Source organism: Piliocolobus tephrosceles, chromosome 12 (genome assembly GCF_002776525.5).
Source record: "Piliocolobus tephrosceles isolate RC106 chromosome 12, ASM277652v3, whole genome shotgun sequence".
In the NCBI taxonomy this organism is placed as follows: Eukaryota; Metazoa; Chordata; class Mammalia; order Primates; family Cercopithecidae; genus Piliocolobus; species Piliocolobus tephrosceles.
The window spans coordinates 86,922,507-86,935,004 of NC_045445.1; the positions used below are offsets into that span (position 1 = coordinate 86,922,507).

The 12,498-nt window shown below is 39.6% G+C and overlaps 1 protein-coding gene across 13 annotated transcripts in view; it reads right to left on the reverse strand.

Annotated features, from left to right (window-relative positions):
• The window catches only part of HEPH (hephaestin), a 100,558-nt gene extending 88,474 nt beyond the window's left edge, over positions 1–12,084 (reverse strand). For 9 of the 13 annotated variants that reach the window (XM_031936637.1, XM_031936642.1, XM_023198429.2 and 6 more), the window contains exons 1-4: positions 10,258–10,480; positions 3,594–3,773; positions 1,747–1,991; positions 554–766 (exon numbers count right to left, since the gene is read on the reverse strand). In XM_031936637.1, the coding sequence (XP_031792497.1) occupies positions 554–766; positions 1,747–1,991; positions 3,594–3,769 (634 nt within the window). In that variant the 5' untranslated portion in view covers positions 3,770–3,773; positions 10,258–10,480. Of the gene's footprint in view, positions 1–553; positions 767–1,746; positions 1,992–3,593; positions 3,799–6,885; positions 6,924–10,257; positions 10,481–11,874 lie in introns of those variants that run through there. The other 4 variants (XM_023198427.2, XM_031936634.1, XM_031936636.1 and 1 more) reach the window with 4 other exon arrangements.
• Positions 12,085–12,498: the final 414 nt, after the last annotated feature.

Genomic DNA, 12,498 nt, shown 5'->3' on the forward strand with positions numbered 1-12,498 from the left:
AAAAGGAATGAATTAATGGCATTTGCAGTGACCTGGATGAGATTGAAGACTATTATTCTAGGTGAAGTAACTCAAGAATGGAAAACTAAACATTGTATGTTCTCACTGACATGTGGGAGCTAAGCTATGAGGGTGCAAAAGGATAAGAATGATACAATGGACTTTAGGGATTTGGGGAAAAGGCTGGCAGGTGGGCGAGGGATAAAAGGCTACAAATAGAGTGTAGTGTATAGTGCTCAGGAGATAGGTGCACCAAAATCTCACAAATCACCACTGAAGAACTTACTCATGTAACCAAATACCACCTGCACCACAATAACCTATCGGAAAAAAAAAAAATTGTTCCTAACCCACAAACAAAGAAAAAAGTAATGAAATTGAAAAAAAAAAAATAGTGGAAAGTGAGTTTAGCAGAGATTTTCCTTGCTAATAAACAAGAGTGCTGAATTAGCACTCCTCAAGCTGCTGCCCAATATGTAGGTGGTTCAACCATATCACTGCTACCCCTAGATGTCCCAAACTGCACCTCATAGCTTATCCTTGGGACTTGTACCTCTTTTACAGGTGATGAGAGGCCCAATTAGGCCAGTTGCAATGTCTCGTGGAGCATCTACATGAGAATGGTAGATCCAGGTGAGGCACGCTGGGTCAGCATCTGTGGGTGCATGGCTTTCTGGAATGGTCCAGTTGTAGATATGGCTGCCCCCAGGGGGAACAGAGTCATCAGCTTTCAGTGGCCCAGAGGAGCCATCTGGGTATAGGGAACCTAGAAATGAAATTGCATATGCCCAGGCCTAGAATAACTGAGGGACTGTGGCAAATACATAAATTAAGACACAGCTGACATGTAGAACACTAGGTCTGGTCTTATAAAATGTAGCATTCTAATGACCTGCATAGTGTTCCTCACAACCTAAGGAGAGCACAGATTTAGGTAACATTTAACCTAAAAAATCCAGTTCTCACATTAACAATGGGTGGAAAGGTTGTAGCCACTTGAAAAGTTCTATGGCTAGGAAAAGTACAGCTCGGCCTAATCTGGTAATGCCATAGCATAAAGCTGGTGGCATAGAAGCAAGGAAGAAGACAGGATTCCCTCCCTTCAAAAACTCACTTAAAAAAAAAAAAAAAAGCAGGCAATCACATAATTTCGGTCTACAGTCAACTTAATGAATAGTTGGTTCACTTCTCCATTGTATGGAAGAGAAAACTAAGGAAAAGTAACTTGTCCGGGATCATACAGGGATTTAGTGGCCCAGCCAGAGTCTTCTGATTTCCCTTTCTATTCCTCTCACTCACTGTTGTCAGTATTATAAATCAATGGGCCAGGAATAAGGGAAGTAGAGATAAATAAGCTGAACTCCCCTTTAGGGAAAAATGAAATGGAACTTTCAGAAGACTGTGACACTATTTATAGCATTCTCTTTTCTTTTCATAGAATATTCAAATATTCTATGGAGATGCCATTCAAATAGTTCCTTGTGTTAAGAGGTAGACTGTGTTTTCACATTTCTGAGAAGGAATCTGAGACCCAGAGAGAGAAAATGACTTGTCCAAGTCACACAATATATGAATGGTAGAGCTGATACCAGTGCCCACCCTTGTTTACTCTGAGGAGAGTCTTTGCCACCTCGGATAAATAGGAGGAAAAGACAATCTTCACTGCCAACTCTTCTCCTTCAAATGGCAGTAAAGGAAAAGTGATATTTGTTGGGCATGGGGGAAATAAATGGCAAAATGGTTTACCTTCAGAGTCCTTCTCGTAGAAGACACCATGAGGGTGGATGGTATAGGGACGAGTGGCAAAATTCTTCAGGTGGATAAGAATGACATCCCCCACTTCAGCCTGCAACACTGGCCCCAGGAAGCCCAACCAGGCAGGCTGGGCCACTTCATCTGTGTATGAGTCATCCTTGTATTCCTTATAGATGGTCTTCTTGTAGATTCCCCCTATCCGGTTCTTGTCAGACTTTAAGAAGCTGGAAGCCACTCTGGGAAAGAAGAAAGAGAGTCACAATTTTGCCCCCCATCTTCAAGCCTTGGAAGGTTCCTTTTCCAGAGGAGACTGGCCAAAAAGTGAATATCTTTGTTTAGGACAAACCAAGAGGAAATGAGATTGTACCAGTCAAAACACTAAAGTTTTAGATTTAACTGTTAAAAATTTCAAATATCAACATATGAAATTGCTGATATTTGATCACTTTAAACCCACATAAAAGGCAATTTCACATAGTTTGACACAATATATAGTAACAAAGAGACCACCAACTGTGGACTGACTCTTTAAGTGATCAACTCCTCATTGATGTAGCCTGACTTAACATCATTCTGAGACATATGGGAGACCTTAGGGCATAGTGATTATAACTCCAAACTTTGGAGCCAAGCCACTTGGACTGATTGCTTACTCTGTCACTTCCAAATTAGTGGGATGTTGAACAAGTTATTTAACTACTCCGTACACAATTTGCCCATCTGTAAAATGAAAATAATCATAGTTCCTAACTCAGATAGCTTTTACTGGTGACTAAAAGAAATTCAAATACACAAAGAGCTTAGGACAGCGGCAAATAGTAAAAGCTCAATAAATATGGACTATTACTTCAAAGTATTAGGGATGGAAGATAATGAATTTATTCCCTCAAAAAATTTAATACAAGGACTCTGACTCTGAAACTAGGTGAATACTTTGTGTCAAAAAAGACAGAATTGTTATTCCTGCTATAATTCTTTTCAGAGAACTCAGAGATGTTACAATCAACTTTGGAAAACTCCAGAGCTTTGGAGAGAAAAAATGAGCAATGGTCACAAAAGATTTTTTCGTACATTCATTTATTCTTTAGCAGATATTTGTGGAACACTTTCTATTTTCTAAGATCAAGAAAGGTTAATCCTGTGGGATTTATGAGGGACAGAGTGGTGAGAAGAGTATTAGTTTACATTCACATTATCCAGGTTCAAATCCTGTCTCTTTCATTTACTAATTATAGGACTTGGATAAGTCACTTGCCCTCCCTGAGCCTCAGTTTTCTCATCTATAAAATAACTACACACATACTTACCTTCTAGAGTTTTTGTGAGAGTTGAGACAAAAAATGTAAATTTCTAGTATGGTGTGTATCACAGAGTATTACATAAGTGAGAGCTATTACCATTAATTCCTTGATTCTAAGGTTTATTTCCTTTTTTTACATTTTTACATATCTGAAATAAATATACAGTAGCTTCACCAAACTATAGAAGCATAGCTCCCACACATACATCTTATAAACACTGTAGATATTTCATTATTCTTTTTTAAAGTCAAACAGCTGTTATTAAATAAGTAAGCATTGTGGGTATCAGATTAGAAAACAGCAAATATGGAATTCTCTTTAGGACTCTAAAAATGTTATGGTAAACTCCAGATGAAATACTGGCTTCTGAGTCAACTAGCCTTCTTCCCAGGAAATCTGCCATTAAGTGTGTACGGCTTGGAGTGATCAGGAGTTGGAGGCTACCACATCCAGGGAAAGGGGCCACAAGAGGCTACTTCCTGACCTCAAGGGTGCTCCCACAACTTCCCCACAAATACCACAAGAAATTAAACCTACATGTCACTGTCCAGAGGCTGGTTCGTGATGACATTTCTTCCCTTGGGAGCATAGTTCCACTGCACATCCCGGATGCCCAGGTAGTAGACTCGAGTGGCTCCATCAGTCAGTTGAGGCCACAAGGACTGCATGAACAGCAGAGCCCAGAGGAGGTGGCCTGACTCCATGGCCCACATTACTCTGGGAAACAGGCAAATAAAAACTGCTGGTATAGAAGAAAGAGAACAAAGGGGCTTTCTACGTGTCCAGAAAACTGAAGAGGCATGAGCCAGATTGAGTGACTGAGAAAGCAAAACCCAATTAGCCCAGTTTCTTTAACTTACCTGATTCCTTCTGGTTCAATAAGTGTTCAGTGATTGGATTTTGAAGGGCATAGTTAAAAAGTCACCCATGCTGCTAATCGTGTATTACTAGTTCCTTCAGAAGAGAGATCTGGATCCAGTTTTTTCAAAGATGTAGCAGGAAGAATGCTCTCTGTCCCAAGAATCAGGAAACAGGCACCAGAAGCCTTATTGGGCCACTAACACTAATTCTCCCTTTGCCTCTGTTTTCCCATAGGCAAAAGGGGAACACTCATTGTTGCCACTTTCTATCCTCTCTAAATTGTACTTAACAACAAGTGAGAATTTACCAAAAAATATTTACTAGAATATTCATAAACCCAAAATATAAACAGCCAAAATGTTCATAAACACTATAATGAATGAACACATTGCATTTTATTCATAAAATGAAATTCTTTATAGCAATAATAATGAACAAGCTACAACTACACACAACAATATGAATGACTATGACAAATGTAATGTTTAAAAAAATAGACACAAAATAGTACATATTGTATGATTTCATTTAAATAAAGTACAAAATCAGGCCAACATAATCTATGCTGGTAGAAGTAAGGATAATGTTTGCCTTGGAGTAGGATTCTGTGACTGGGAAGGGAAGAGGAAGGCTTCTAAGTAATGCTCTGTTGATCTACATGCTGGTTGAAAAAGTGTGCTCAGTTTGTGAAGATACATTGAGCTATAAACAAGATTTGTGTACTTTATGTGTATTATACTTCAAAAGTTAACAATGAACCAAAAATAAATGACAGTATATGAGGGAAGTATTTTGAACTTCTCAGAAGAAATGTTGTCTGCTGATTCCCAAGGCTATTCATAAACTCATTTAATAGGTCTAATCCTGAGTCAGAATCAGACCCAAGATTCTAACCTCTCACTTCAATGCATAAGTCAGGACATTAGATTTCCTGGGACTAGGACGAAGCATTCAGTGATACCATACACAGTTACAGTCAAACACAGAAACATGGACAGCATTACATAAATACATAAACTTGCACACACAGGTACATGTAGTCTTACCTAAAAGCAGAGATACACATACTTCCCTTTACACATAAAATCACTCTGTTACATAAAATCTTAGTCAACTTCAGGATAATAATAATAATAATAATAATAATAATAATAATAATAATAAAGCTATATTTATTGTATGTGCATGGTGCACCTGTTCCAAGTGTTTTACACAGATTAAATCATTTATTCCTCACAACCACCCTACGAAGTAGACACCATTATTATCCCATTATTACAATGGAGAAACTGCAGAACAGAGGTGTAAAGTAGTTTGCCCAAAGCCATCTAGATAAAAATCGGTAGAGTTGGGATTTGAGCTCAGGAAGTGTGGCTCCAGCATAATCACCATGCTGTACTACCTTCCACAAAAATATACTTGCACACTCACATGTATATACACAGAGAACATACATATGCCCATAGCTACAGCCACATCTGTGAAAAAACACATACATTCTGAAACAAGAAATTACATGCAGTTATAATCATTTTACAAACAGACACACATACTCATGTAGGCAGGAATATACCTAAAAGATTGTATTAATGATAATGATGATAATGGCTACTATTCACTGAGAGATTATTACATAGTAGCACCATGTCCAGTGCTTTATATAAATTATTTCACTAAATCTTCAACCCAAGCACATGAAATACGCATTGTTAATAAAAAATAGAGAATCAAATGTATGCACAGATTTACATATGGATAGAAAATGCCCAGATATTTTACCCTTTTTAAGAAACAAACTTGGGCCAGGCGCGGTGGCTCAAGCTTGTAATCCCAGTACTTTGGGAGGCCGAGACGGGTGGATCACGAGGTCAGGAGATCGAGACCATCCTGGCGAACACGGTGAAACCCCGTCTCTACTAAAAAATACAAAAAACTAGCCGGGCGAGGTGGCAGGCGCCTGTAGTCCCAGCTACTCGGGAGGCTGAGCCAGGAGAATGGCGTGAACCTGGGAGGCGGAGCTTGCAGTGAGCTGAGATCTGGCCACTACACTCCAGCCTGGGCGACAGAGCAAGACTCCGTCTCAAAAAAATAAAATAAAACAAAAAAAAAAGAAAAGAAACAAACTTATAGACTACTTCACAAACTCCCAGACCCTCTCCATATGCAGCAGTGACCCAAGTGTTAATCCCTAGATTCCATATTATATTTGGCAGAAAGCCCTTGATGTAAGAGAGGATCTGTTTTGTGGTTCTTTTTTCCAAAACCTGGCTCTCCCACTGACCAGCTGTGTAGCCTTGGGAATTTCTTAACCACTCAGAACCGGTTTTCTCATCTGTAAAATGGGTATGATAATACCAGCCTTGGAGAAATAAATCAGAAAGCTTACATGAAAGGGACAAGTATCATCAATGTTTGGAACATAGTAGGCAGTAGTAACTACTGGTTGCCTTCCTCTTCCTTTTCCCTCCTGGCTACAGTTTGCTAATTCATCTCTACAGTCTCCCATGCATCATACTTTCTATATTCCTACTCCAAGGGTTAATTTGAATACTTACTGCTCCAGAAGGCCACCTCTAGCCTCTCCATATCACTATCCTCTGAAGGGCTACTTACTAGCACCCAATTCGATTAAGTCAGACTCTGTATTATTGTTACCTTTCCATCTCATGACCTGCTTCGTGATCTGTCTTCATTTTCCAGATTGGACTACACACTCCTTGAGAGAGAATGTCATTTTTTAGAGGTTGCTGTGTATCTATTACCAGACATGGTGATGGAGGCCAAGTAGATGGGCAATAACAGCTATTGTTAAAGTGACATAAAGAAACACAAGCATACATTTTTCCATCAGTTGGGTCTGGTTCAAGTTCTAATACTTGTTCAGGGTGAATTTAGGCAAGTTTCTTCACCTCATTTTTCCCATCTATAAAATAATTGACTATATAAAGCTGGACTATATAGTTCTTACCTTTTGTGGGAGTCACAGAAGTTTGGTAATCTAAGTACAGAACCATAAAAATGTGGTATATAATGAGCTCTCAAAGAGTCCTTCCAGCTTTCACATGCTGCCAATAGTTACCTTCACTGATGAAACACAGGCATACTCATATACACCTACATATAGCTCTATATATGGTCACACAAATAGTCATGTCTTGGAATCCTCAACAGGGAAGGAGTGTCCTTGGTTCATTCCAAGTCTGAATGCAACATGGAACCCTTTCAATCTTCTTTCTCAGAGAGGTGTCAACAAAGCAGTTGTGCCTTGAACTCATTTACCTAGACAGAAAACTGTCCCAGGCAAGAGCTCCACAACTGGAGAAACACATGATAAAACTGAAAATATTCCTAGAAGAGACTAGTACAGGCCTTCAGCATACAGTGAACAAGCATTCAACAGTGGTGACTTATGATCCAAATTGCTTAGACAATAGAATCTGGGGAGTGGGGGGAAGTGCCACCTAACATATCCCTAGCAGTTTCCAGATTACAATGTGTTTTTCATATCTTCCATCTTACATAATTCTCAAGATCTTGAGAGATAAGGAATACTTACTCGATTTTGCATCCAGGGCATAGGCTTTGGTATCAGGCTACCTAAGTGAATCTTGGCTCCACTTTTCCCAGCTGTATGATTTGGGAAACTTCTTCATTTATTTAACCACAGTGTCTTTATTTTTTAAATGGTATTAATACTATTAGCTACCTCATAGAGTTTTGTGGGGATTAAATTAATTACGATCTGTAAGTACTTTAAGGGCAAATGTAAGTGATCAAAAGGTATTAGTGGCTATTACTATCGCAAGTAAGGAAATCGTTTGGAAATGAAACTTGACAGGGCCATAAATATTTTCCATTTTATGAATAGGAACAAATATGTGCACACTCACAAATTCCCATATATGGTAACACATTCTAAGCATACGGGAATATATACACAGGTATGAAAACGCACACAGCCCAAGCTGAACTTTCTTCTTGGAAACAACATGCTATAATGTAAAGAACTAGAACTTTTGAGTCAGACAAACTTAGGTTTAAGTACTGTTTTACTCTGTATTTAAATAAGATAATTTTTTGCAGTATCTGGGACTTAGTAGGCACCTGATAAGTATTTTTCTTCCTTCTAATTATTGACATCCTTTCTTTCCTCCTCAAATCTGAATTTGTCATTGTTATTGCTGCTATTTAATTTGGTTTTATCATATACTATAAGAGCAGAAAAAATGGAAAACCCATAAAATCCTTTGTAACCACTTAGATATTAGGCCGAGTGTGGTGGCTCATGCCTGTAATCCCAGCACTTTGGGAGGCTGAGGTGGGCGGATCACCTGAGGTCGGGAGATCAAGACCAGCCTGACCAACATGGAGAAACCACGTCTCTACTAAAAATACAAAAAATTAGCCGGGCGTGGTGGCACATGCCTGTAATCCCAGCTACTAGGGAGGCTGAGGCAGGAGAATCGCTTGAACCAGGGAGGCGGAGGTTGTGGTGAGCTGAAATCGCTCCATTGCACTCCAGCCTGGGCAACAAGAGCGAAACACGGTCTCAATAAATAAATAAATAAACAAACAAACAAACAAAACAAAATAAAATAAAATAAAATAAAGTAAAATAAAACCACTTAGATATTTCATGGTAAAGTGGACTGCGTTCAGGTACCAGAAAAAAGTAAGTTCTAGCTCTGGATTCATCATTTATTGGTTATATGACCTTGAACAAGTCTCTAACTTCCTGAGCCTCAGTTTCCTCATGTCTTAAATGAGGATTGTCTCTACTTTGGGCCCCTCGTTACTTTGTAATAAAGGTCAAATAATATGAAAGATGTGAAAACCCTGTGTAAGCTTTTCACTTGGGCAAGGCTATTTTTTTCTCAGCTAAGCCGATAGAGAAGAACCAGACTGATGAGGAAAAAGAACAGGAAGAAATAAAAGGAGAAATGAAGTAAGTAAGTTGAGAAAGAATCCTGGGAAAAAGTAAAAAAAAAAAAATTAATTAATTAATTAAAAAGGAAGGCAGAAGGAAGAGGCACTCAAAGGAAGGAAAAGAGAAAGAAAATTTCTAGGCTATTTGGATAGTTCAGTTAAGATATAATGAAACCTTGTGCCAACCTGGAGAGAAGATCAACCAATATAAAGTTAAGCCTCCCTTAGCTTTACCTTACATTCCTGTCATCCCAGCGTCACCTGGGTCTGGTCCCTATTATTCATAACAATTTGCATTGCTGTGTTCCCTGGAATTTGCAAACTGTTCCTTTATTGTGACAATGCTCTTTTCTCTCCCTCCATCTCCCTTTCTCAGTTATAGTACTTTGGGCTAGACAGGCTCATCCTAAACAAAGGATTACTCCACTGAGTAAAGGAATGCTGAGCCAAATTTGGGGCCCTGTCTCCAATCTCTCAGCAGCCTTCCTAATAAACCCTCCATCAAAATTCCCCTTTTGGTCCTCTGTTTTCTTAACTCGGTGATAGAAAACATACCAATTTGAAGTTAAAGACCTTGATTTAAATCCCATCTCTTGTCTGTGATAGCTATGTGACCTTTCAATAAATTATTTTAGCCTTAGTCATCTCATCCAAAAAATGGGATGATATTTATTTCACAGGATTGTCTTGAGGCCCAAACAAAACCATGGATATTTGAGTCCCTAGCAAAAGGATTGCTTGTCATATAACAGATGCTGAGTAATGAAAAACTGAACGTGTTATAGATTCACACGTGCATGAAACCTTTAGAAACGATCTTTTTCAATCACTCTCATGTGATATATAAAAAACTGAGACCAGAGAGGTGCAGGGATTTGCTCAAAGTCAGGGAGCCGGTTGTTAAAAATAGCCAGAATTTGAACCAATGATTTCTAAAAGATTTTTGCTATTTAGACACTAAGACTACTCAAATTCAGATGTTTAGCTTAGTTTAGCTATCATTTATTGGCTTACTCTGTGCCAATCTGGTCTCAAAATATGAAACCAAACATGGTTATTTTTAAGTATTTGAGTTCCCACTTATATAATCCTCAGATCCATCACCTCAATAAATTCCTCAACCTGTGAGACAGAAGATGAGCAAGCTGTTTCGACAGGAAAATGAACTGTTCTGTATGGCTCCAGGATTGGCCCTGAAACAGACAAGCCAGTGTGGTCCCGGCTACTTTGGCGAGAGGAACAAAAGGAGCCTATTGTCTCCTTTAACTTTCCTGCACACCATCCAAACCTCCTCCAACTTTTAGCCACTGACTTTTTCTCTCAATGGCCAGGACTCACCTAAGCCCAGCTAAATAAACGTTTTTGCACAGGAAGGCAGGTGAGGTAGGGTTTGAAAAGAGAAAATAAAGCTTACCTTTGCTAGAGAAAACTACTCCATATTCATGTCAGAGGCCCATTAATGCTGCACTGCAGACCCCGGCCTGAGTCCGCCAGCCATGTTCAGTCAGTATCTTGGTTACAGGGCCTTTCTCCTAAATTAAGTCCAGGATTCCAATTTGGCAGGGGTTACTGGGATGGGAGGATGAGGGAGGGGGAAGGGCTGGGTGCCCTCTTTTCCAGAAACAAAACTACTGGAACGTCCTGTTCCTCTGGGGCCTGGTTTGATACAAAACCCGGGATGGTTCTTTACCCATATCCGGGTGTTTTACAAATCCTGGTTAGGATCTCAGGAAGAATTACAAGGGGGTGGGTTGTACTTCTGTTTTCAGAACTTGTTAATTAGTCTTTGCTGAGAGGAGGACACTGTCAGTGTGGCCAGCCAAAGCTCATGGGTAGATTTCAACAGCTCCGTTTAAGAAATGAGGTAGAAATGGAAAGAGTCTCCATCTCACCAGTTCTTTCCCTTTTTGCTTTGAGGCACAATTGTCATCCCTGACTATTATTCTGAGGTCATGGCTGCTTGGTCATAAGTAAAAATAAAACTGGCAGTAAAACAAAGAGCTTTTTTTCTACATTCTAAGTCCTATGTTAACCATTTTACATGCATTCTCTTACTTAAGTCTCACAATTATCCTGTGAGATGAATACTCTAATTCTCTCTATTTTACAACTGAGGACAATTCAGCTGTGAGAGGGAAGGTAGCTTGTCCAAGGTCATACACTTAGGAAGTAAAAGAGAAGAGAGATTTACTGGGCCTGTCTAAACTTTTAACTATGAAACCACCACATACACTGTGCTGCTTAGGGGAGAAACACAGTCCTTTCAAGAGGGTAGAAGGGACTTCACAATTATTGAAGGTCTACTGGCCACCAGGCACTGGTGAATTTTTTGTTTTTTGTTTTTTTTTTATATATACATTAACTTTGCCTCTGTCATTTCTAACAGATTCTAGAGTGAAATTTTATATTAACTATATTTAACATTTTCCACCTGAGGAAACCAGATATAGCTAGAAGATAGCCTGGATTAACACAGATCAACACCCTAAAAACTAAGACATGGAAGAATTGAAAATACTAAAAAGAAAAAAAAAAAAAAACCCAAATGTTCTCCCAAAAATTCAGGGTAAAACTGAGGTCTGGATTTGTTTAAAGTCAAAGGTCATTCCCATTGCTGGTGGAAAGAGAGAACAGTGAAAAGTCACCGTCCTGAGTCAAGTGACCAAGGTTCTCATCCCACTTACTCTAGCAGTAATCAGCTATGTGGATTTTGTGGATTTGGCCCACTCCCTTCTCTTCTCTAGGCTTTTTTCTATTTCTACAATGAGGGTCTTAAACTAGATATGGACCCTCCTAGCCCTGTAAATTTACATATTTAGAATTCCATGAAGAAAGTATAGTCTATATATTAAACATAGAAGATAAAGAGATTTTGAAGACACAAAGTATAGGAAAAGAATGAGTGGGGAGCAATTTGTGGCGACAGGTCTGAGAATACTATGCCTCTCTAAAAAGGACTGCATCTACCCAACAGACCCAGGTATAGGAAGGGGACAGGTATGATGGAGGTTCCACCACCTGATATTCTTACTTTGTGATGAGGAGATCTTGGCTAGGAGCAGATGCTTTTCTCCAGGCAAGCTGGGCACATTTTCCTCTTGTGAATTTAAAGTGTCTGGAGCAGGGTCCAGGGAAGAGAACATTCAGAAGTCTGAGCTGGTAGGGCAAAGTCTGGGTCATAAACCACTAGAGATTCTTAAGTTAAGTGTGCTCAGACACTTAGGCGCTGCCCCATGAATTGTAACTCAGACCAAGGCAGGTGGAAGCACCCGTAGGAAGGAGGGAGGAGCCACCAGCCTCAACTCCCTTAGAAATGCTCAGTGGTCAAAGGAAGCTTAGCCAAGCCATGGCAGCCCCTAGAATTATCGGTCTGGCACACATGTGAACCTTGAAGCAAGAAAGGGGAAGTGGAGACAAAACTCATTAAGCTGAGATCCAAGTCCATACTCTAAGGCATTTATGACAGGGAGGGGAAGGGATAAGGCCTCTGCTCTGACTCATGAAAGACAACAAGAACAGGTCATAATAGACTTGAATCAACACAGTGAAGACTGCAGGAGGCCAGGTAGGCCAGGTTTCCAGGCTTGTATTACTCATTCACCAATTTCACTGACAATACAAACAGCACCCACCTCTTCTGCAAATCCAGGGTATA